General features: G+C 36.0%; 2 protein-coding genes across 6 annotated transcripts in view; one reads left to right on the top strand and one right to left on the bottom strand.

Annotated features, from left to right (window-relative positions):
- The window catches only part of NEB (nebulin), a 235517-nt gene extending 226968 nt beyond the window's left edge, over nt 1-8549 (top strand). Inside the window, exons 154-162 of the mRNA XM_028477867.2 lie at nt 481-573; nt 868-960; nt 1290-1382; nt 2241-2348; nt 2454-2637; nt 2938-3030; nt 3975-4121; nt 4423-4529; nt 7780-8549. Coding sequence (XP_028333668.1) covers nt 481-573; nt 868-960; nt 1290-1382; nt 2241-2348; nt 2454-2637; nt 2938-3030; nt 3975-4121; nt 4423-4529; nt 7780-7953 — 1092 coding nt within the window. The 3' untranslated portion in view covers nt 7954-8549. The remainder of the gene's footprint in view (nt 1-480; nt 574-867; nt 961-1289; nt 1383-2240; nt 2349-2453; nt 2638-2937; nt 3031-3974; nt 4122-4422; nt 4530-7779) is intronic.
- Nucleotides 8550-10273: 1724 nt separating this feature from the next.
- Nucleotides 10274-26770, bottom strand: part of RIF1 (replication timing regulatory factor 1) — a 57606-nt gene continuing 41109 nt past the window's right edge. For 3 of the 5 annotated variants that reach the window (XM_007114285.4, XM_007114284.4, XM_024122213.3), the window contains exons 30-36: nt 23287-26517; nt 21030-21176; nt 20631-20708; nt 20426-20541; nt 19755-19908; nt 17816-17924; nt 10275-17335 (exon numbers count right to left, since the gene is read on the bottom strand). In XM_007114285.4, the coding sequence (XP_007114347.2) occupies nt 17121-17335; nt 17816-17924; nt 19755-19908; nt 20426-20541; nt 20631-20708; nt 21030-21176; nt 23287-26517 (4050 nt within the window). In that variant the 3' untranslated portion in view covers nt 10275-17120. Of the gene's footprint in view, nt 17336-17815; nt 17925-19754; nt 19909-20425; nt 20542-20630; nt 20709-21029; nt 21177-23286; nt 26518-26770 lie in introns of all 5 variants that reach the window. The other 2 variants (XM_055087821.1, XM_055087823.1) reach the window with 2 other exon arrangements.

The raw sequence follows: 26770 nt of genomic DNA, 5'->3' as shown, positions 1-26770 counted from the left end.
GAGGCAGAGCACAGATGATAGCAAGGATACATTTTCCTGATGTGTCTATGTGAGTTCAAGTGTGGCAAAAGGGTCCAGTCTCCCTATGCTATTTAGGGAGCAGCCTCCACCTTCTCAGTGTTATTCAAGCGCATGCCCCTAAGTCCTATGAGATGACCTGTCAGGAGCTTGACATGCGTAGATTAGTGGGAGAGTGAAGGCAGTTTCCCATCCCTGCCCCACATCCCAGAACTAGGCACAAAAACTGCAGTTCTGTCTTGCAGGCTGTTAAGGATTTCAGGGCAGGGTCCTAGCTAGAAATGTGTGTCTTGCTGTAACTACATCAACTTGTTTTGGAAATGTATTTCTTTCCATCTAACCTTATTGCCCAAATGGTTTAGCACCCTGAGCCTCCTAACAAATGATCTGTTCTGTTTAATCTTTTGGTAACTGTAATTCTTTTTTTCTTTTTGGCTTTTTGGATCCATTGGACTCATGTAGGTTTTGTACAAAGAAAATGTGGGGAAAGGCACCCCAATCCTTGTCACTCCAGAGATGCAGAGAGTCAAACGCAATCAAGAGAACATTAGCTCGGTATTGTCTTGAGAAATGAAAAGTGCTTTTAATTTTGCAAAGTAACCCCTGCCGTTTGACCTGCTCCTAACTCCATCCCAGGTTAAAACAAACAAAATGCCAGCTTTTTAGAATCTCCCCTAAATGATATACATTTACTGTTGCCATTAACTGTTTTTTTAAGCTTTCTTCTAGAGTTGTACTCACTAATAGTAATAGATTAAACCTGGAGTTTTCTCCCCCCAAACTGCATTATATTGAATAGCCTGAATACTGCCTCCTAGTGACTTTCAGGTCCACCTTTGTATCTCACAGGTGTTATACAAAGAGAACCTGGGGAAAGCCACCCCCGCACTCTTTACTCCCGAGATGGAAAGAGTCAAACGCAATCAAGAAAACTTTAGCTCGGTATTTGAGAGAGGAAAAAAGAAATGGTGACACTTTTAACAAGCCTGGCAAACACGGTTATACCACTAATTTATCTCACAGTTTCCCCAAAACTTTTATCTTTTAAAATTCTTCTTTACCTACTTAAAAATGACATACCAACCCCACCGGCTCACCTGATTTACTTCTTTCTTCACTTTTTGCTTTCTACAATAACATGTTAATGGCTTTCTCTTCTTGAGGTGTTTTTATAGAGTGTGACATAACTGAGCCGTAACAACAGCTCGATGATGGTTTTCAGAACTGGGTTTCTGCTCTCTGATCTCTGGATGCTCTCTTGGTTCCTCTAGGTATTGTACAAAGAGAATATGAGAAAAGCAACTCCGACACCAGTCACTCCAGAGATGGAGAGAGCTAAGCGCAACCAAGAAAACATTAGCTCGGTATTTTCTAGGACTAAAGAAGGAGTAGTGCAACAACTTGGAAAATAACGTTTTAACATCATAAAAACGTGTCTTTCTCATTCAACTGAAAAACACACTAAAACGAAGAGAGAGAGAAATGCAACATCTTGGAAAATAACATTTTAACACCATAAAAATGTGCATTTTTTTTATTCAACTGAAAATTCACGCTAAAATTAACATAACTGTGCTTTTAAATTCCAAATGATTGTACTAAGACATAACAAGTTAATTGCCAGTGTTTCCAATTCCCTTTTACTTTACTCTGAGGTAGTCTTATGTAACCAAGTGTAACAAATTGACTTCCTAACATACTCAATCGTCAGCAATACTGTTAAGATACTTTATGAAACAGGTAATACTCTGAAATGGATGCCTTCTCTGACTTTGATATTTTGGGTTTTTCATTTCTGAGACTTTGATTTCTGTATTAGCATATTGGTTTATGAAATCTGGACATATCCTTCAAAAAATGATCACTTGTTTTAAAGGATAGTTCTTTCAAATGTCAGTATCACGTTTAGCTCCATATATCATCCAATGTGCTGGTGCTACAATTCCCAGCAAATTCAAGAGATCACTTTTTCCCCTTCCTTTCAAAATTATACTTTGCCCTGTCTCCTCAAATTCAAAAGAAATCCTTTGTCTCATTCAAGCCCTGCCTGTCCACCCTCATGCTAACTGTTCCTCTGTCAGTCATGGGCTAGCTGGGGCTCTTCAGGTGACTCAAGCTTCCCTCCCCAGCTTCTTTCACCTCCATCTGTTGGAAGGGTTTTGAGGCTTCAGAATTAGGACGGTACCACAACCTGTCCTCATTCATGGTCTCTCCTCTGTCAGGTGCTTTATTCTGATAGCTTCCGGAAACAAATACAAGGCAAAGCTGCCTATGTCTTGGACACGCCAGAGATGAGACGGGTGAGGGAGACCCAACGCCACATCTCAACGGTGAGTCAGGAATTCCTCAGATTGGGTGGGTGGCCTGTTGGAACATGTAAAAAAGGAAATGAGCAGACCATCCTATTTTCACCAAGTGAACTCGTGAAATTTCAGGTGAAATATCATGAAGACTTCGAGAAACACAAGGGTTGCTTCACACCAGTGGTGACAGACCCCATTACTGAACGAGTAAAGAAGAACACACAGGACTTCAGTGACATTAACTACCGAGGTATTCAGAGAAAAGTGGTAGAAATGGAACAAAAACGGAATGACCAGGATCAGGAAACTATTACAGGTAATTGGGGCCTGGGGAGAAAAATCAACGTTAAGGAAGGTAGAAGAACACAAGTGACATTATCTAGAGCAAAGCAAAGGCCAGAGGACCTCAATCTGTGTTTTCATTAGATGTGAAAGAAAACCCCTATCATTTCACTGTTTGCAAAGCTGAAATCTACTTTATGCTTTGTTCCCCTCCTAGAACTAAGCTCAATGAGTGTTATTCAATCCGCCTGTGGTTGTTTAGGTTCACGCCTTGGTCTCCAAGTTATCGCAAGCGTCCAAGAACATCTGTGCTGATCCTGAATCTCACTTTCAGGTTTACGTGTCTGGCGTACAAATCCTGGCTCAGTTTTTGACTATGATCCAGCAGAAGACAACATTCAGTCCCGAAGCTTACACATGATTAATGGTATGTGATGCCACAAAAGGCTTACGATGTAAACATCACCATTTAGTGGGCTAGTGCCAGTGGCTTTTAGGCTCAGAAGTTCGTCTCCTCCAGGGCTTTCAATTTCCTGAGTTACCCATTCAGCATAAGAACACCTCCTTGACTAGTGGGCCAAGCTCATTTTCTAGACAAGTTCAAGTTAGGAAAGATTGTTTCACTGCCTAAGGGTTAAGTCCCCTTCAGTCCCCGTTATTATAATTTTTTTTTCCTAAATAAAATAAGGTAGTATACATCTTTCTGTTGGAGAAATAATGAAAAAAAAAATACATAAGCAAAAGGAAGAGAATGGATTTGACCTTTAACAACTTTCTGAACTCTCTTATGTCAAGGAAGATTAGCCACTCAACAAAACAGGCCACATGCCTTTATGCCTTCTATTCATGTTAAAAGTAAAATAATATGTAGTGCCGATAAATCTCAAAGGATTTATACTCTAGTCCACTGATGAATAGAGACCAGTAAATCAGTGGTTACACTCTGACATGAACAATTTTAAAGGTCTGCACACAGATTGCGGAAACACAGAGAAAGTGTATCTAAATAAATTTGGAAGTTAGGGGGCACTTTCTGTAGAAATTGAAAGGTGGAATTTGTGTAATTACTATCTGTTCATTTTAGTGAGCCCGGAAAATGAGCAGGATAGAGGGAAGGAGTAGTAGTCAAGGACAGACTCCGGGATTAGAAGCCTGGCTGTACCACTTAATGGATAGGGGACCTTGGGTGATTAAACTGTCATCTGGAAAATGTATCATAAGAGTTTTTGAGGGTTTAATCCACAGAAATCTACTTAAAACCATGCAAGCATGACAACAAACAAAAGCCAACTGAGAGTCAATTACCGTTAGGTATTACTGCTATAAAAAGTTTCACCTCTGCTCCCTCTCCAATGGATCTTACCTCCCCAGCACAAGCTCAGCGCCGGAGCCGGGAGCAGTCTCGATCTGCCAGCGCGCTGAGCGTCAGCGGCGGCGAGGAGAAGTCCGAGCATTCAGAAGGTGCCCACCTCTCCACCTACAGCGACGGGGGCGTCTTCTTCTCTGCAACCTCACCAGGTACAAGTGGATGGCCCTGACCTTGACAGCCATGGCCGGCCAGCTAGCTCCCTGGAGGTTACTGTTAAAGAGATGCTTTGAGTAAAAACAAAACAAAATACATCTGGATCCGTTCTTCTAATGAGAGGACTAGAATTGTGGAGAGTACACGCAGTTAGCTATTTCATTTTCATTCCTCCTTTCTTGGAAATAATTCTTTTTAAATTAGGGGAAAAGACAGTGCTGCTCAGTTGCTAATCACAGATTAAATGAGGTCTAATCACATTTTCTCCTAATAAACTATTTTCTCCCTTCTTTTCAGCTTACAAACATGCAAAAGCCACAGAGCTTCCACAGCAACGATCATCTTCAGTTGCTACCCAGCAGACAACGGTATCCTCCATCCCATCTCATCCATCTACTGCTGGAGTAAGTAACAATAACTTACTCAAGTCATTCTCACTTTTTGATATGTGCAATAATTATTATAGGTATTCTGGTCTTTTTTTTTTTTAGTAACCGAAACTTCTATTTTACATAATGCTATTTTACTACACATCTCATGCTAACAGTAATAAATTATCAGAAAACCTTCATTAGCAACTCACATTAATTAAAAAGCATTATTCGGTGATTGAAAACAAACATACCAAAAAAAAAAAAAAAAAAAAAGCCTAAAGCAAAGTCATCATTTTGGTCTCATTAGACCCACCCACTATCTTAAAGCAAAACATCTGTGGCTTGGAATCATTCTTCCAGAATATATTGGGCTGGCCAAAAAGTTCGTTCGGATTTTTCCCTATCATCTTACAGAAAAACCCGAACGAACTTCTTGGCCAACCCAAATATATGTGTATGCACGTGTCACACACATAATCTGGTCATATCTTAGATATCCCCTATTAATATACATTGAAGAAATAAGTCAAATCATGTTCACAATTCACCAGACTACTTTAAAACTCTTAGTTTAAAACCCTGGATCTCATTCATAATATTACAAAAACATAATTCTTTAGGATTGAAATGAACAATATTTGTATGTAGAAAACTATCTTTACTAAAGGACATAAAGATTTAAGTAAGTATTGAGACCCATTATAGTTCAGGAAGGGAATCTTGAAGTCACTTCTCCAGAAATAAATCCATAAATTCAAGGCAATTCCAATCAAATCCTAGTAAAATTTTTAAAATTTTTATACATTAATCCTATAATTTGAAAGAGTAAAGATGCAAGAATAAGCACATTTTAAAAATGATAATAGGAAAGGGCTTAACCATAAGAGCAAAATATGCTATAAAGCTATTATAATTAAATATGAATTTAGCATGAGAATAGATTTTAAGATAGATGAAGTCCAAAAATGGACCCTAAAAGAATTACAAATCAGCAGAGGAAAAGAAAAAAAAGGAAAACTAAAATACTACAGAAAAAGAGAGACTACTTTTACAATTGGAAATGGTGAAAGCCTTCCTCAGCAGGTTCCAAAATCTAGAAATGTAAAGGAAAAGACTGACAGATTTGACCATAAAAGGTTAAATGTTTTTATAGCAAAAAGAAATGTCAAACTGGGAAAAAATATTATACTTAACAAAAAGATTAGTATCTAAAAACGCATAAAGTATCCAAAGTTCATTGACATATTATCCCCTTTCCCTTCAAAATAAAACCTTGGAAGCATATGAACAACTTACAGCAAAATTTTTAAAAATGGCCAAAAAAACCATGTTCACCATTTGACTACTAACCAGAAATATGCAACAATGAAATATCATATTAGAACATTATAGTAGTGAACTTTTGTGTGTGTGTGTGTGGTACGCGGGCCTCTCACTGTTGTGGCCTCTCCCGTTGCGGAGCACAGGCTCTGGACGCACAGGCTCAGAGGCCATGGCTCACGGGCCCAGCCGCTCCGCGGCATGCGGGATCTTCCCGGACCGGGGCACGAACCCGTGTCCCCTGCATCGGCAGGCGGATTCTCAACCACAGCACACCACGGAAGCCCAATAGTGAACTTTTTAAAAAAACTTACTTAAAAGGCACATGCCTTTGACCAAATACTTTCACTTTTAAAAGCTTTCTTTTGAAATATCTGCCCAAAGACAAACACTATAGGGTTAGTGGATGAAAACATGGTGACAAACGTCCAGAAATATAGAAATGGCTAAATAATGTGCAATAGTACTAAAATATGGAATTCTCTACAGCAGTAAAAAAGAATGTGATCAATCTATATTTATAAGGAAAGACTTCCAAGCTATATTAAATGGAAGGAACAAGTCAGAGTACTATTTATAGTAGTATTCCACTTATGTGGGGCAGGGGGGAACCTATCCTTGAAATGTGAATATATGTTGTGTATATTTCAGAATGCTAGGAAAAAATATGTAGGTCTCATACCAAATTACTAACCAGTGACTGCTCCTATGAGGAAAATTTGGGCACTTTCAAATTTTATCTCTAAATTGTTACAATTTTTAAAAACCTTATTTCATTGTGAGAACACATGAGATCAACCTACCCTTATATTTTTAAGTGTATAATACATTATTGTTTACGATAGATTCAAGGTTGTGTACAGATCCTAGAGATCTCTAGAACAGATCTCTAGGGTTTATTCATGTTGCTTAACTGAAACTTTATGCCTGTTGATTAGTAATGCCCCATTTTCCTTTCCCACCATGCTACAATTCTTTTTTTTAAAAAAACATTGTGGAGGTTAGCTTTCCAGAAACTTTTACTACTGGTATGCTCCCAAATTCCCAAAGTGAGAAAAACATGCAATATTGCTATGATTTTTCAAATTTTTTCTCCAAAACACTAGATTAGTACATCCACTAATGTACTTTTTGTATATATTTGCCTATTTGGGATATTTCATATAAATGAAATCACACAATATGTGGTCTTCTGTGACTGGCTTCTTAATGTTTTGAGGTTATCCATGTTGTATCGTATATCAGTACTTCATCCCTTTTTATTAGCAAATATTTCATTGTATGGGAATACCTTTTCTTTATTCATTCATCAGTTGGTGGGCAATTGGGCTAGTTCCACTTTTTGGCTGTTACAAATAATGCCGTTATGAATACGGGTGTACAAGTTACTATGTGGACTTACGTTCATTCCTCTTGTGTATATACCTAGGAGTAGAATTGCTAGGTCACATGGTAACTCTTTTAAACTGGGAAGAACTTCCAAAACTGTTTTCCAACGTGTCCACACCATTTTCCTTTCCCACCAACGGTTTATAAAGATTCAAAATCTTCCATATCCTCCCCAATACTTACTATCTCTCCGATTATCACCATTCCAGTGTGTGTGAAGGGGTATTTCATTGTAGTTTTGCATTTTCCCGATGACTAACGATGTCGAGCATCTTTTCACGTGCTTATTGGCTCTTGGTTTATCATCTCCTTTGGAGAATTCAGATCCTTTGCCCCTGTCCCTTTTCAGTATTGAATTATAGGAGTTTTTTTTAATATAGTCTGGATAGTTATCCCTTATTAGATATATGATTAGCAAATATTTTCTCCTAGTTTGTGAGTTGTCTTTTAGTTTCGGTGGTAGGTAGTTGCACATTCCGTTTTGTGCAACTTGGTGGAAAACTAAAATTAGGTGTTCGGGTTAACTGTTGCAAATCTAATATATATTTCCCTTTTTCGTCTTTACCGATAGAAAATCTTCCGTGCCATGTATGACTATATGGCTGCAGATGCAGATGAGGTGTCCTTCAAAGATGGAGATGCCATTGTAAACGTTCAAACTGTTGATGAAGGTTGGATGTATGGCACCGTGCAGAGGACTGGCAGGACCGGCATGCTCCCAGCCAACTATGTTGAAGCTATTTAGGAACTTCAAAGCACTGCACCTGTCTACAGCACCTACAAATCTTGCCGTCAGTATTTCAGTTTAGACTCTCCACTATTCCCCGAGTTCTGAAGCTGCGTAGTGCTTTTTGTGTCAATATGATTCATGGTTGTACCATCCCTTGTTTCTATATGTACCCCAATAATTCACCAGTAAAACAAAGGTTAGTACAACTAATCTGTCCAATTATTAAACTAGACTTCTATCTTCTGGACTTGCACATAAAACTTGAGACATTAAACCCACAGGTCTTTTAATTGCCATTATTAAATTTTCCTTTGGGTTTTAAAATGTTTAATTTCAGAATAGACATTTTTAAAGTTTCTGCATTGTTATATTACTGTTGCAGAATCTTTCTCCATTAAACAGTATTTCTTTTCTAAATCAAGAGTTCTAAACATGTTAAACACGTTTTTTAAAAACTGGCAGAGATAGTCACCTTTTCCTTGCTGACTGCTGACACTTATTTCTAATCCAGTTCTGAAGTTATAAAGCTGATTGATTGATTGATAGTCAATATAAACTGGTGTTAAGCTAGTAACTAATAAAATCTGCAATTCTGCAACAACCACCACTGATGGAATGAGCATTTTTTATTTTTAAAGATCTACAAATAAAAACTTCAACAAAAGCAAACCCCTTACACTAGACTTCACTAAAAAAATTAAACTTAAAAAAAAGTAGTTAAATGCACCAGACAACATTGTAGATCAACTATACTTCAATTAAAAAAAAAAAAGCGCAAGTGTAGACTTTCTCAAAACTCTATCCATACTTGTGTTCAGCAAGCTTTCCTTATGATGTCTTGGCTTATAACGCTTTAGAAATACCTGTGGGATCCCAAAGGGGATCTTCCCCGTCTGTATCCAGTGGGCTGGCAGTTTGTGGCAAAGGCATGAACAAAGGGTGGAATGGAATGCCAACCAAAAATGGCTTGTGCTTAAGTTAAGTTTATAGAGGAGTATCCTTTCTAAAAAGCAAAAGATCTGTCCACATTACTTTAGAGCCGTAGTAACACTGCTGTCCTAAAGCTTCTTAATGTGTGTCTGAGACTCAAGAGCAAAGAGTACACGTGAAAATGAAGGCAGAGACAGGGGTGATGCTTCTACATGCCAGGAAAGCCAAAAATTGCCAGCAAACCACAGAAGCTAAGGGAGAGGAGTGGAACAGCCTTCCTCACAGCCCTTAGAAGGGAAGGGACCAACACTTGCTGACAAAGTTATCGCAGACGTCTAGCCCCCAGAACCAAAACAACAAGCTTCTGTTATTTAAGCCACTCAGCTTGTGGCTGTTAACAGCAGCCATAGTAAACTAATATAGCATTTTTCAACATCACTAAGTATTTCGGGTTTTTTTTTCCTTACTTTAAAAGTATGGATTTACAGTCTCCTAAGGCAAAGAAATAAAAGCAAAAATAAACAAATGGGACCTAATCAAACTTTAAGCTTTTGCACAGCAAACCATGAACAAAATGAAAAGACAACCTCGGAATGGGAGAGAATATCTGCAAATGATGCAACCAAAAAGGGGTTACTTTCCAAAATATACCAACAGCTCACACAACTCAATACCAAAAAACCAAACCACCCAATCAAAAAACGGGCAGAAGATCTAAACAGAAATTTCTCCAAAGAAGACATACAGATGGCCAACAGGCGAATGAAAAGATGCTCAAAATTGCTAATTATTAGAGAAATGCAAATCAAAACTACAATGAGGTACCACCTCACTCTGGTCAGAATGGCCATCATCAAAAAGTCTGCAAACAATAATGCTGGAGATGATGGTGTGCAGAAATGTTGGTGGGAATGTAAATTGGTGCAGCCACTATGGACAACAGTATGGAGGTTCCAAAAACTAAAATAGAACTACCGTATGATCCAGCAATCCCACTCCTGGGCATATATCTGGAAAAGACGAAAACTCTAATTAGAAAAGATACATGCACCCCAACATTCACAGCAGCACTATTTACAATACCCAAGACAGAAACAACCCAAATGCCCATCAACAGACGATTAGTTTAAGAAGTGATATATATATATATATATATATAAAAAAAATAAGATCTCACACACACAATGGAATATTAGCCATAAAAAACGAAATATTGCCCTTTGCAACAACATGGATGGACGTAGAAAATATCATACGAAGAGAGAGACAAGTATTACATGATATCACATATGCACAATCTATAAAATAATACAAATGAATCTTTATACAAAGCAGAAAGAGACTCACAGACATAGAAAACAAACTTACGGTACCAAAGGGGACAGGGAAGGAGGAAGAGGGAAAAATTAGAAGTATGGGATTAAGAGATTAACTCTACTATACATAAAATAGATATGCAACAAGGATTTACTGTGTAACACAGGGAATAATATTCAATATCTTGTAATAGCCTATAATGGAAATAACCTGAAAAACATATATATAACTGAACCACTTTGCTGTATACCTGAAACTAGCACAATATTGTAAATCAACTATACTTCAATTTTTTTTTTTAAGTGTGGATTTAGAAGTGTGTGGAACCCATAAGACTATGAATAAAATAGAGATCCTCTACAGTTAAAAATAGGCCATAAAAGGGGAAGAATATGAATGGTTCATGTGCTCGTGGAGGGATACAATGCTCACTTTTAGGTTGGTATCTGGATTATGTTATTCTCATTCATTTCAGGAGGCCTCACTGAAACACAAAAATTAAAAAAACAAAAACCAAAGAACAAGTACCAGAATTTTTTTTTTAGTTTTATTTCAGATTAAAGTGCATTTCTTTAAAAATGTTTCAATGTCCAGTTTCAATTGGCAAGTGATAACAGTCAACTCTCAACAGATTATGAAAGTTTTACTGTGGATCGGACACAGATTCTCCCTCCCTCCACTCAGTCATAATGAACCTGAAAATACAATTTTAGTATAGGTCTACCTGCTTCAAACGTTGTATAAAGCATTACACAAACAAAACTGACTGCACCCTTATTTCCCATCTACTAGTACAGTCAATTGAGGAACAGGTACTTCTGTGAAGTTTCAACTTAAATCATTTGACTTATCAAATATAAATACTTTCTGAATGTAAAACTAAGCTCTCTTAGAGTTTATCAAGTGATGAAAACAAAAATATTACAGGGCTAATAAATGACTGATTTGGCTTCTCTCAGTCCTTTTCTAAGTGCACATTAGTCAAGTCTATCCACAGGAGGTAGTGTTTATATTGAAATCGATCCATTACTCAACACAGAAAGCAAACTCCCCAAAGCCCCAATTGTTTTACAGGTGTGATTTAACCAATTAGTGCCAGATGCCTTTCCTTCACACATCAGGTCCCTTAATACCCATGGCAAACACAGAACAATGTTTTAAGAGTTTGGGAGAAAAAGGTGTACGTAAAAAATACTAGTATCTCCTAGTATATGTATATTTGAGCGATGGTAAGATATAAATGGAATCAGGGGAACCCATTTTATAAAATAAAATCTAAATAATGGCAATAGAAATTAAATCAATATTCCTATCCTGCCAGCCAGAAGTAGCCAAACTGCCATTTATGAACAAATCTATCCCTTATGTCAAGGACTGGCACACTTTATGTAAAGTGTCAGATAGTAGTATGTTTGATATTACAAGCCACCACAGTCCTTCAGACTACTCAATTCTACCACTGTAGCTGGAAAGCAGCCAAATATGTAAATAAGCATGACCGTGTCCCAGTAAAGCCTTATTTACAAACAATACAATTTCAATTTTATATATGTTCATGTGCCACAAAATACTATTCTTTTGATTTTTTCAACCATTTAGAAAACGTAAAAACCACTCAGCTCATTAGATGTAAAAAAGAGGTGGCAGGTTGTAGTTTGTCAACCTCTGCTCTTTAAACTTACTAGGCAAAACTGCCATCTTTCGTTTCCTATACTCAAAATCGATTCTTAATTCCATTTTTCTATTAGAAAATTTCCATTCCATAAAAATAAAAAATTCCTCAGACCCCTGTTAACTATTCAACTAAGTATCAAAATAGCTATTATACATTCCATTTTCGGTTCCATGACGTTTTATTTTGAAAGTGAACTTTCTAGTTATATGCAGCTTATCCATCTAAGAAGTAACAACACTGTCTTTTGCTGGAAATTATTTACTGATGGGGGGGTCAGAGTACTAAATAATAATGTATTTCTAAATAATTATTCAAGGGCTTTATGAACATTAATTATGGTACTGTATTATGTATAGGATAACTCAGGGACCACTGGCTGCCAGTTATTTTCAAAATACACAGAACTGTTTGTCTCTATACTTAATGACCTAATTGCTTTATTACTATTTCAGCTCAATTTCTCTCCCTTTCTCTTCATTTTATCATTTATCAGTGCATCAATCTCTATCAGCATATAAGTTTGCCATCTGATAAGCTTAGTTTCATCCAGTTATAAAATGGTACCCTGTAGCATAAAGATATTGTTCCCTCTACTACAAGTAGAAGACCAAAAGCTATGTTAGGTTTTTTCTTCCATGTGACATCAATTTAAAATACTGTCTTTAATTTTATATTCACATGTAAAGAGAGAGGTTATCTTTTATTCTAATGGTGTATTTCAGGGGAGTAAGCATTTACAGTTCGGCACTTGGTTTTAACTGTTCTTTGGTGAAAGGACTGGCATATGAAGAAAAAAACGGTAAAGACCACATTGTAAAATTTAATATTCTATTCCAAGAACTAAGGAGACACTCATAATTATATCAGACTACTACTCTATTAAGTATCTATAGATCTTCAAATCCAAATGACTCAGATTTCAATGGATACTTTCAAGAAGCAATATACAAAACCTGGCATATAACAGACATATCATTAATTGGGCCATGAGAAACCACAAAGACCAGATTTGTTTCACAGATTGAACTATCAGTAAGTTTTGATAATCTATTTTTAAAACCCATTACTTAACTTCTGGCGACATTTCCTTAAGTGCTTTGGATGAGGGCAGCTCTTACAATAAAAGTATTTAAATATGAAGGAAATATAACATCTTAACAGAATGCCAAGAAAAACTCATTTTGGAAAATCAGATTATTCAACTCTTTCAACTCCATTTTACAACAAAATAGGAAGTTTTAACCATGTAATGTCGCAGCAGTCACCAGAGGTCTTCAGTAAAATGATTATAAGGCACATTTGTCAGAATTGACTTATTACAGCACTGCTAACTTTACTGCCAAATTAAACTTAGTTAGGGGTAGTCTGTTTTCAAGGTTTATTAATGAAATAATGAAGTCCCATAACTTAGTCTCTAAATGAAATCTTGCCTTCTAAATGCACCTCTAATATTGTGAAAATTTACCTTTATATTAACAAAAAAATCAGAACATAATCCACATATACTCGTAAAACTCCACATTGTCCAAACTACTTAATAAGGTTCTTTATAATATAAAATATTTATCTTCCATATTTAAAAGGCTCCAAATGAGGCAAAATTCTACCTTTTACAATTTTATTTAAACTTTTGAACTGTAATTTGAAGCCTTCAAGACCAATCTGAATCCTCAATTCAGACATTTGAAAAAGTTTCTTTAAAAAAGACTAGCTTTTATCTTTTGCGGCAATAATTCTAAGGACTTAAATCTGCCTGGGATACCAAAACCTAATTTAATTTAGATCTTGAAGCCTCTTATGCCAACGACCACAAATGCAGTCCACATCAGCATTTGTATGGATCACATGGGAATTGTTAGAAATGAACTATTAGGCCCCCATCACAGACCTACTGAATCAGAATCTGCATTATTACAAATACATGCAAGTTTGAGAAGTACTATGTTAAGAGTCAGAACTTCACTCTAATGTTTGTATACAACGTACAAGACGTTTCTAATGGCTTAAGGATAAAATGGACATGTGCTGAACTAATGAGCAAACAGATAACTCCCTTGACTCAAGTCTTAGCCTAATAATTATTAACAACTGCTATTTTATGGCCTCCAAGCCTAGCTCACAAATTATCTCCCTGCAAATCAATTATGAAGAATATGAGATGGAATCTAGGCTTTTCTTAGTGGATTATAAAGTCAAAGTTGGAAGGAATGGCATTAAGAGAAAAATGTGACACTGTTAACTCGTATTTTTGGTAAATTTCAACTAAGCCTGCCTTTGAAACAGCACTTTTTACTCATTCCTTTAAAAACAAAACTCTACTTGTATGTTTTCCACATACTCCTCCCATTTTTCCAAACTTTTGTTTCTTGTCCTGCCACCTTGATTTAAGGCAAGATATAACCCAACTTTCTTGAATTTTTTTTTTTTTTGCGGTACGCGGGCCTCTCACTGTTGTGGCCTCTCCAGTTGCGGAGCACAGGCTCTGGACGCGCAGGCTCGGCGGCCATGGCTCACGGGCCCAGCCGCTCCGTGCCATGTGGGATCTTCCCGGACCAGAGCATGAACCCATGTCCCCGGCATCGGCAGGCGGACTCTCAACCACTGCACCACCAGGGAAGCCCTTGATATTTTTATGATTCTTAAATATATAACAGAATCCCTGACTACTACACTAAGCTGCATAGAAAGAAAGAATCATGGGCAATGTCAGGGTTACCATACTTTTAAAGTTCACATTTCAACCTTATTTTTGACTGTATTATCCTACTGCATTATTACTTGAGCAAAAGCTCTCCACTATTCAACAATGCCTTTCGAACTTGTTCAAATAGCAGAGCATCTTTCATAATGGGCTCACTGAAATAATGGAAATTTAAATCCACTATGAAATCCATTTTGGAACATGGAAAATTATACTATGGCTCTGCATTCAACTAGATTCTTTATAAATGCATAAAATAAGAAATCACATTTGAGTGTTCTTAGTAATGTTTGCCATGTTTTATTAACCATTAGGAATTATTTGAAAAAAACTGATTTCACTTTAATAGTGAAACAACACACACTGGAGCTGATCAAGGAATATTAATGCTTTCAGCTCTTCCGGAATCACTCAGGAAAAAATCTGCAGAAAATTTTAAGGCAAGAAAATTGAAAATAAGGTGCCTCACATACACACTTATAACTGTATCAACAATGAAGACTTAGCAAACTGGTTTTTGCCCTCAAATATTTTAAAATATATCCTTATTAAACCACAATGTTTTAAAATTAAAATCTGTGCTTGCATCAAACTCAGTGATTTAAGTAAACGGTATTCATTTTGGTCACATTTTCTGCTATACTGTTCACCTTCCCAAGAACTTCATTCCACCAGCAAGTAAGTTTAGTTCACACAAATATTAAGATACGAAGTCATGAAATGAGCTAATTCTGACTCCTCTCAACACACATACACATCCCTTCTTACACATGTTCGCAAAAACATATATGCCTCTTTACTGTCAAATACAATTTGGGAAATAAATAATAGACAATTTAAACCACAATTATAAATGTTTTAAAAAATTCCTAATTTTTCATTAGTTATTTCTTCAAGCTACAATCCTCTGTTCAGTGGTCCCAGAATTTCTTTTGAAATCATCCTCAGCATATAAATATCACACTTAGACCCTAAAATATTTGCGACGTACTGATAATGGACTTATTATTATTATTAAACAAAAACCAACTTTTACTGTGACTGGGTGGCAGCCCCCTTCTGAATGTAAAGCTAACCAAGACACAAGGATTAAACTTTCTATAAAGTTGCTGAAGAATGTGTGCCTTTTTCAAGTAAGGGTTAGTTCTGAGTAAGTCTGAAACTAAGATCACTCGCTCATTCTATTTCGAAAACAAATGAAATACTCTCACTGTTAAAAAGATGAAACAAATATGGGAAAGTCAGGCACTAATACCAGTTGGTAAAATCTACAAATGGCTTAATTATATACACCCTACTTTTTTACTCGGTAAAACAAATATTTTGAAAGAACAGTTTCAAATTCTCCCAAGTTTGCTTTAGGTATAGGTAAAAAGAGCAGATAAACTCTAGATTTCTTATGGTCCAAGTTATAATGAAAATACTCAAGCTAAATCCCCATTAAAGAGAAATGTAATGAGGCATGCTTTCTAGTGGCTGATACCCTCTTCTAAACCAAAAGGGATGGGGGCTGCAGCAGAAGGTTATGGGAATGAATGGCAAAGTTGTCACGTAACACTTTCTCATTTCTATTACTTTACTCTTTCTGGTTATTTTAGAAAATAAACTCATGTTTTAACTAAACACTATTAACTAAGTACAAAATTATTTGTTATTTTATTTGTAGAGACAGAATCCTACAAACATCTGCAGCAAGCCCATGAAGCACTTCTACCATCCATACTGATATCTCAGTATTCAATATATACAAAATTATGTTTCTATTAAACAAAACAAAGGTATTCACAAGAAGCTGCAGAAAAAAATTCATGCAATTAATGAAGACTGAAATTTATAAATTAAAAACAATCTATACATAATGTACAAATAGTCGTGCATTTTAAAATGAATATTATGTCTCATAAGAGTATATTTTCACAGGCAAATGCTGCTGAACAAATATTTGCTAACGCAAATGAATGGAATTTTAGTAAATTCTGCTTTAATATTTAACCCCCAAAGTTGAAAACTTCTGATATTTTTCTTGAAATATAAGTATTTTCTTGTCCAAATAACATTGATGTCTGCGAAAAGCATTCCAAAAGATTCTCTTGCGTCTCATTCGGGGTGTTTTACCAAGAACAAATTTCATAAACCTCAGGCACAACAAATAAAAATTTTAAAAAAGGAAATCAAGTATAAATACCTTATCAGTTCAGCAAAAAGTTCAAATAAAAATTTTCATTTTTACTTACTTAGAACAGGTATATTACATAAAATGTTCCATTAAAATACACATGAGTAAGTGAAATAAAATGTATGCTAGTTTTTGCTTTCACATTTCAATAAGATATTTAAATTTTTGGAAAAACTACGCATAGCAGCCAAGAAAACATGTTATACAGGAAAAAATGATCTCACTTACAAAACTGAACTTAATAAGATACTGCCCTTCAGCGTTTGAAATGTTACCAACTTTGCAAACATTCAGTCTGAAATTGTGCTATATTTCAGAACTTACTTTATGAATCAACAAATCCAGTGGATTTTTTTTTAAAACTTCAATTTTCTCTTAAAACACTAAATAGAATTTTCATGGGCTGGTGACCTCCAACGTGACTGTAGATTTTTAATTATAGAGTTTGCCATGCTACCAAGTTTCTCATGCATTTCAAATAGCTGGCTTCCTGAATAATTATGGAGATCTTCTGAATCTAGTTGAAGAGCAAGTGCACTAATCTGGGCCACAAGATTTTTAGATAACGGAGTCTCTAAAGCAACAGGATCAATTAAATCTAAAAGAAAGGAAAAAAGAACAATTAAGTCTATTCCAGATAAATCTTAAATTATATCTCTCTCCTTTTAAGGTAATAAAAAAGTTAAGTGCCCAGGTTTCAAATTAAGAGTGCAGGCTGAGGTATACCTGCTCAAGATCAAGAGAAAAGGCAACAGAAAAATTACCATAGCTTATTCTGTGCCATTAAAGAAATCATGACTACTTCATTTTTATGAACAACATTACTGGAATGCAATGTTTATAGTTTATATCCTCATTTGAGACTTGATAGAGAGAAGTTGACAATCAGAGAAAAAGCAACTAGACATACTTGAAGTCGTATCAGTTATTTTTTCACATACTTGGCAACTATTACACAAAAAAATACTTGTCTAATTCACAGGGCATGGTCAAATTAAAACTAAAAGCACAATAACAATATATTTCTTCGAGAAAGTCAGCTGATCTTATAAAATTGTCCCACTTTGCTAAAATATACCTGAGGCAAGTCTTTCTTCATCAGGAGAAATAGATTTATTTTCCATTCCATTTACTGTTTTTTCGGAAATATCAAAAACTGGAATCTCTTCTAGTCCACGAGACTTCACCTTGATTTATACATTCAGACCAGTAAAAACAAAAACAAAAGGGACAAATTGAAAGTAATTTTTTTTTGTAAGTAATTTTTAACAGGACTAACAGTAACAGGACCACTAATGCTGGAAAACAATCTGACATACTATGTTTCACAGCCCATTACATGATAAGCTTAGCTAACACTGCTATGAACCCATGTTCTACTAACAACACACAAAAATAGCATTACATAGCACTGTTTTTTCAAAGAGGTGGTTATGGGGTTTATAATATTTCCTAATGGACTTGTCAAGAAATATTGCAAATGGTAGCCATGAAAAACTACATTATATTCCCAGGTTCAGGAACACGGGAAAAGCAAATCTAAGGCAGAGATTTCCAAGCTTAAACAATATATGGACTTCTTGTTTTTAAAAAGAACATAATTTTCAAAGGTGTTCCCAGGGCTTACTGATTGTTGATTGAGAAAACACTAATTTCAGAACGTTAGAGTTACCACATGACCGAACAATTAGATTCCTACATATATACCCAAGAGAAATAAAGAACATTATGTCCATACAAAAACTTGTATATGAATGTACCTAACAGCATATTCATAACGGGAAAGTGTATAAACAACCCAAATGTTCATCAAGTGATGAATGGATAACCAAAACGTTGTATAGCCATAGAATGGGATATTATTTAACCATAAAAAGGAATGAAGTACTAATACCTGTGAACCTTGAAAACATTATGCTCAGTAAAAGAAGTCATTCACAAAAGACTACAGGTTATATGACTCCACTTTTATGAAATGTCCACAATAGGCAAATCTACAGAGACAAAGATTAGTGGTTGCCTTAGGGGTGAAAATGCAGAGTGACTGCTAATGAGTACAAGGTATGTTTTCCCGGGGTAATAACAAATGTTCTAAAATTAGGTCTTGGTGAGGGTTGTGTAACTTTGTGAATATACTAAAAAACCACTTAATTGTGTGTTTTGGGTGGGTGAATTTTATGGTATGTGGCTGGATCTCAATAAAGCAGTTGAAATGCTTCATCTATCAGACTGAAAATTAGTAATAGTTCCCCCCACCCCACTGGTTAAATGTTTTTAAAGATGGAGTAAAATTAATACTAAATCAAGGACTTTCACGAATACAGCAGAAGTCTCCAGTAGTCTGCGAACTCCAGTCCCAGAAATTCTAATAGAACACCGGCTTTCACCCTTAACAAAACCCCTTTTTCATATATTTACAGTTTTGCATAGTATCAATGAATACATAAAGGGTTTCGAAATGGGTTTCAGGAGTCTGTGAATTCTTCTGAAATGATATACAAAATTTTCCGTATATTGATACATTTTTATAGGGTAAAAGAATCTTGGCTTTCATAAGAATCTTGAGAAATGTCCATGACCTAAAATGTTTGTGTTAAAAGTTGATAGGAAGAACAAGTAAAAAAAATTGGCCACAATTGTGTTGGATATCAAAATCAAAATACTGTTAACTACAAATCTGCAAGATTTTTGTAAATGTTTAGATTTGAACATCTAGGTTTTAGAAATGGCAGCCATGAAACCAATCACCTATTTGGTGGAAATAAAAGAGATAAGAGGGTAGGAAAATAAAATTCAAAGAATAAAGAGGTATTATACACAATAACAGTACAAAATGAGCAAATCTATGGAATTATAAATGAATCTTTTAAGTTACTCTTAACTGCAGGGGAAGGGAAGATAAGGCATCATATAAAATGAGCTTTTTAAGCAAGAATAGTTTAAATGCAAACTTCTGTAACTGTATTGCTTGATCATTTATTTATACATGATGTTATGACTAACATCTAAGTTTTTACCTGCTGCTCATGATATACTCTGAGAGCCTTTTTTACATTAGACACTTTTGGAGAACGAATAGGAAGAGTTTTAATTTCAGATGCTGTAAGAGTACTCAAATCACCAATTGTTTTTATATTCTTGGCTCTAATGAGTTGTCCCAGTCCTCTTGCCCTGAAAAGATGACAGAAACAGGAAAAATGTCATGTAGTTTTATATTTATTCTGTTTGTAAGGGCCTATCCAATTGAATTTCCTGATTTAAGCTCACTCATAACTGAATTTATATAGACCCACCTAGCCCACTCTGAGGACAGGCATACATGCATTTACTTTAAAACAAAATTTGAATCTGATGTGTATACCTGGCTTAAGCAAGATTAACCTTTACAAACATAAAGTGGAACTAATTATACTCCTTATAGTATTTATATTAGGATTAAATAAGATAATGTATGCAAAACCTGGCAAATATTTAGCACACAATTATCTTAGCCATTACTGTATTATGATCAATGCTTCTATTATTGCCATACCTCACCCATCTTCCCAGCTGCATTTTCATTTATTTCTAAAACAAAGTGTGTTAAAGTACATATAAATAAATTCTAAACATGAGAACCTTGATCATTTAAATATCCCTCTTAAGTGGCATCTCTAGGTATAAGCCAGAAGCCTAAATAACCACTTACCACATGTTGGATGTAATCTGAGGTAAAATGATGTCAACTGGTGCTACACAGTTCACCAAAGCAGGGTAAACACTTTCTGTTGGGCATGGCATAGATTCCTTAGCCATTTCTGCAATCTTAGAATAAATTTCAAAAGCTGTTAAATAGAGGTCACCTGACTGAACATGAAAATATAAAGTTGCATGAAAACTAAAGCACTTCTTACTAAACACTTCTTTGAGCTCTTAAATTTAGGGCTACGTGATCCTGGGGACAGAAATCCTTTGGCTGAAGTAGTATTATGCTAGATAGAAGAAAGGAGAAAAAAAAAACTCAGAACCCTAGATAACTGTAAATTTTACAACTTTATTTTCACAACTTAAGCCTGCAGTAATGTCTTAAAATTTTCAGAAAATGTAAAATGTAACAATATCACTGGATCGATGACTTGCTGGATCATCATTGCCTCTTACCACCTCTTCTCTTCACGTCTGCTTACCAAGTAAGCAGACAAGACAACAATAAACCAAACCAAGTAAGTTTTGTTTCTTAATTAGTTAATTTTAAGACAAATTACCCAACACAATTCTGTCTGCATGTGTGTTTTTTAAAGCCTACAGCTTACCTTAGATTGCGCAGTAGGTGAAGTTTTAACACTTTTTACTACGGGAGAACTATTTGAAGAATGGCACCTAACAATAGAGCATCGCCTATCAATGTCATCTGCCAATCCTGCCTGGTATATAGGATCTGCAAAGGAGACACGGCGAACCTGAAAACATAGGTCATGTTTTTATTTAACAAAATTATAAGTTAAAAAAAAATAACACTGTAAATTCTCATTATAAGGTTAGTCAAAAATAGAATGTGAAGCTTAATTTATTTCACTAGAAGCCAACTGCACATAGTTGTAGTTCTTCCTGGTGACTGCTTTAACAGATATTACTCAAGACACCAAGGGTCATTCCAATTATCTATGGTCTAAACTGCATAATACAGCAACAAGGAGAGTGAAAGGACAGCAGCAGAAACTTAATGAAATTGCATGTGACAGTTAAAATTGTATAATCAAATTCTATTAACCTTACAGGCTTACTATGGACTGTAAAGAACAAGGTAAAGAGGCAGAGACAGTACTAACTAGCCTCTGGTACATCTTACTAAGCTCAGTTCTTAACTCTTTGAGGGTACAAGAGTCACAGCAATTGGGTGGCTTTGTCTTTTCTTAGCCCAGCTTGAAGTCCTTTTGGCCTCTTCTAAACTCTTTATTCACGCATTCAGCTATCTGATGTAAGTACACAACAGAGCACTTAAACCATTAAATATGTATATAAATGCCTCCTGGTCCTGATTCCCAAAAGACTGGGCAGATTTTGTATATATCTGCTACAGAAAACTACTGTATGTTGTACTGTTGCCTAAATAAAAAATGAGCTACTATCAAACAAAACATGACTAGTTAACTGATATTAACAATCTAAAATATACTGAAGAAATCAAATGCATTTTACCTTATGGCCTATTTAAACTTAAGATTAAAGAATAATAATAATAGTAAGAGCCTCAAAACAAAAGCAAACCAAGACCAAATTGAAAAAACCTCAAGTGGTGTTAAGTCTTCCCAAGAACTAATCACTGAATTCTCAATATGAGAATTTTCAGTATATCTTGGGGAAGTCTTCACAGTGTGCTGGCTAAAGGCAAAATTAAGTGCCAGTATAATTATATTTATACATACACGTTTGTATACATAAACACATGTATTCTACAGTAAACAGTAGGTTCAGTTTCAAAATTAAGGAATGCCTACGTTGTACTTTTTCAAAACATCTACTTTGCTAGAGAGGACAAGTTGAGTTATGTAAGCACATGCAACTTTTCCTTTTTAAATTGTATTTATTCAACAAATTATGTGCAAGTCACAGGGCCAGGGGTTAAAGCAGATACATAAGTAAATCCATGTTTACAAACCAAAGTAGATAAATTTTAGTGAAGAAGATGGGGACATAAACAAAATAATTACAAATGAAATCATATCCAGAAATTAATGAAGGCACAGCCTAAAGAGATTTTTTCTTTTTAATTAGACAAGGTTTGAAAATAAGTTTATATAAATACTTAAATGTGAAACAGCATAATGTCCTAGTACATAGTAAGTGCTAACTAAAGCTACTTTATCAGTTTCTAAGTGTTTCTTCATATATTATGGTACCAAGAGGAGAAAAAAAAAATCACCATGAGAGATTATCAAGTTTGCAAAAAGTGAACAATGGTGATGGTTATATGAAGATCTGTAGCTTAGTGTCCTGAAATAAAGGAGTATCTAAAGGGCTTCAGGGACTTCCTTGGTGGTGCAGTGGTTAAGAATCCACCTACCAATGCAGCAGACACGGGTTCGAGCCCTGGTCCAGAAAGATCCCACATGCCGCGAAGCAACTAAGCCCGCGTGTCACAACTACTGAGCCTGCGCTCTAGAGCCTGCAAGCCACAACTACTGAGCCCGCGTGCCACAACTACTGAAGCCCGTGGGCCTAGAGCCCGTGCTCCGCACAAGAGAAGCCACCAGAGTGAGAAGCCCGCGCACTGCAACGAAGAGTAGCCCCCACTCGCCACAACGAGACATAGCCCACGGGAAGCAACAAAGACCCAACACAGCAAGCAAGCAAATATATAAATAAATAAATAAATAAATAAATTTAAAGGGCTTCAGTCTCCTTTCTCAACCTTTCCTTCTACCTGCCCTTTTCCCTAGCCACCATGGTAAATATTCAAAATGAATGATCATATAAACCTAATATTCTGTCATTCACCAGGTATCACCATATGGCCAAAATATTCCAATTAAACACAGACTCATTAATATTCAGCCTCAATTCCCCTACCTTGTGAACAGGTGATGAGATTTCATCTTCTTGGGGTCTTTTTAGTCCTCTCTTTAAAATGCTGGTGGATGGAGAAGCCAAAGGAGACCAGACACAGCGTGTCTGCATGCCACTAGGACTGTCATTTGCTGACATGAGTAAAGGATCAAGATCCCTTAATTTTTGAGGAGATGTATTATTGTCTTCTGATACCAGTTCAGAAACAGCTGTTTCAGCTGTCAGAGGTTGTAGCGTCTCCTCCACTTTCTCTGAAGTATGGTGAACTTCCGGTAAAATTCCATCATTTCCCACTACCATCTGACTGTCACCTAATTTTGTTTCCTCAAATTTATTAGGTTCAATATTTGTTTCAGTTTTATTAGAGTCAACCTTTCCTTCTTCAGTGCTCATCTCAAGTGTGTCAGGCACAAAGCTATCGATTTCTACATTCAATCTCTTTGTTTCAGCTTCTATAGGCTTAGAGGCTTTGGTAGTTAAGTCCTCATCCTCTGTTTCATTGACACGGTCAGTTTCAGTGGTCACCTCACCAATCACTGTTTCTTCACAATTTTCCATTTCAACATTCATTTCTCCAGATGAGCCTGGATCAGATTCATCACTTCCTCTCTCTAGTTCCCCAACTGCTGTTTGTTCAGAAATCTCTAACTGAGCACTCACTTTTACAGGTGTGGTATTATCAGAATGACCAATACCTGAATTAAATTCCACAGTTATTGCTTCGCCGGCACTGAGTTCTTCAGGTGCATCCGTTCTTTGACTGTTTTCCTCTGTTACCTCTTCCTCTGAAATATCAGTTTTGACACTCTTTTGTTCAGAGAAGCTAGCTTCAGATTTATCATTTTCTGCATTCAATTCCATAGCATCTACTTCTCCTGGATTCAATTCTGCATTTGCTTCAACATTAACAAGGTTCTCTGTAATACTCAATTCCTTTTTGGGGATAGCCTCTGGCTTTTCTTCTTTGGTCTCCAAAGTAAAACATTCCAGTGAAATATCTTTGGAGTCATCTAAACATGGGTCAACAGTTTTACATTTTTTATTAGATGGCTCCTGGCTTTCAAGAGATATTGCTACCTCAGAATCCCTATCACAAGTTTCTTCTTTAAAATTTACCATTTCAGAAGGAAGAAAGTCTTGAATAGTATTTTCTTTCAACTCAGTTTCAGATATAATTAATGAATCATTAATAGTGTCATTCTCCTCCTTGAGATCCAAATGAAAATTCACACTATGATGCTCATCTAAAAGTTTTACTTCTGAGTACAGATCAGCTTTAGAAGTTTCTGATATAGTTACAGGTGTCTGCACATCTGTCTTTTTGGTTTCACTGACTTTTACATCATAATTCTCTGTATTCTTTAACCCAATGAATGACTTTTCCTGAGGTTGTGATTTTTCTCCACAGCAATCACAACCTTTAGATCTCCTCACCCTCCTACTTCTCTTGTGTTGGCATTCAAGTGTTTGAAGAGTTTTTTCAGAAAGCAGAGAAATGTCTGATGTTTCTGTTTTTGAGGATTCACCCACACTATTTTCTAGAGAATCTCGCTTATGTAATCTTTTACTGGCATTTCTAGTCCTTAGATTTGATTCTAGTACAGAAGGATTTGAAAAGGAATGTTCTGCACATTTGTTAGTTTTACTTTTTCCCTCGTAAGTGTTTGATACATCACCAGAAACTTGCAATAATTCTGAAGATGTTGTAGAATCTTGAAGAGTTACAGTATTACTTTCTTCTTTTTCACAGATCTGAGATTTTGTATCTTTGTCTACTTCAGAATTCTCTTTATAATCATGTATCTGACTTTCAACCTTTATACATTCCTGTTTTACCATTTTCTCTTCTTGATCTTCAATGCCAACGTTGTCGCTGCTTTTGTTTTTCCATTTTCCAGATCTTTTCTTTTTAGAACCTTCTTCTTTTGCCTCAGAACTATCAGATTCTGAGTTTTCAATGCTGGAAAGTAAACCCTGGGATGCTCTTCTTGTTTGATACCGTGTTCGTCCCCTTACTGGTTTCTCAGAGGATTTATCTGCAATGTCCTGGGCACCGTCTCCCTCAGATTTAGTAGTCTCAAGATCTGGCTTTCTTCTATTTTCATCAATTTCAGCATTAGCGCTGGTTTCCCCAAAAGTCTTCTCATGTAAATTATTTCCTTTCTCAATCAAATTTTCCTGTACAGTTTGTTCAGAAATCAATTTTTGCTTAGGTAAAACATCATCTTTTACATGCAATGGACTCCTCTGCAGAGTCTTTTCTTCTTCCTTACGTCTTTCCCTTTTTTGATTATTTTCTTTATCTTGGCTATCAGTGGTTGGCTCTGCTGTTTCTGAACGTCGCCTTAAAGATCGTCTAAGGGTTTTATGATTTGGAGTTATCTGAACATGACTATCCTCATTTACTGTTTGATCTGTTGTTATTATGGCTGGGGGTGTGTTTTCTTTGGATTCCAAATTAATTTCTAAGGTTTTTTCCTCTCCAGTATTGTTTTCTAATAGTATAGTATTTTCTATTGTTGGTTTAAGCATCGTATCCTCATACTCCACTGAAGACTCAGAGAGATGAACCTGATTATCTAATACACATTCTGTTTGATTAAGCAAACCAGGTGGGTTATTTTCTAAGGTTACCATGCCATCAACAGATTCCCGAGTACTTTTCTCCTGATCAGATCTCATCAAGGGCTTAGACTTTTTATTCCCTATTGGTTCAGGCTTACTCGACCTTCGGCCTGATCTCTTAATCCCATGCACTGTTTTTTCAGAGTCAGATTTTGAAAGAGCCACTTCTCTTTTCTTTGCTTTTGGTGGATTATCTGTTTTAGCCGTGCCTTCCTGGTTATTTTTCACTATAACAGCTGATGACATATTATTCAAGGGGGATGGACTAAAGGGTCTATTTTCTGAGCCATCAAACTTCTCCAAAGTAATAAAGGATTGCCTTCGACTTGTAGGCTGTGGGGGAGGAGTTCCAGAAATAGTGGCATTAGAAACTGAGCTATTGCTGACACCAAATGTATTTTCTGTACTAGATGCACATTCAGCTGGCGTCTTCTTTGATACAATTAGAGCCTTTTTTCTGGAATCATTACTGCTCAGTATTTCTGGATTGGTTTCCTCAATAGAACCACACTCATTATTCGAAAGGGAAGCCTCTTCAAGGTGTTCATCCATACCACAGTTTTCCAAGACATGTTGAGGAATGACAACGTCACTCTCCTTATGTTCCTCCTGCACAGAAATGTACATATACATAGATTAACCAGCAAACAAGTCTGACTTTCTGGGGAAATTTTTGTGTAAAGCTTTAGTAATTCAAAGGGCAATCTGACTTGCAATATTTTGCAAATTTTCCAAAGGTGATGGTAGATGCCTATTAATTTGTGTTTCCAATTGTAAGTATTCAATAAAGCCAAATTCATTTAAACACACATGCACTCACACACAAATGCAGACCCACATATATAATGACTATAATTCTGCT

Source organism: Physeter macrocephalus, chromosome 2 (assembly GCF_002837175.3).
Source record: "Physeter macrocephalus isolate SW-GA chromosome 2, ASM283717v5, whole genome shotgun sequence".
NCBI lineage: Eukaryota > Metazoa > Chordata > Mammalia > Artiodactyla > Physeteridae > Physeter > Physeter macrocephalus.
The sequence above is the reverse complement of the archived record's forward strand: the minus strand, read 5'-3'. Positions and strand labels throughout refer to the sequence as shown.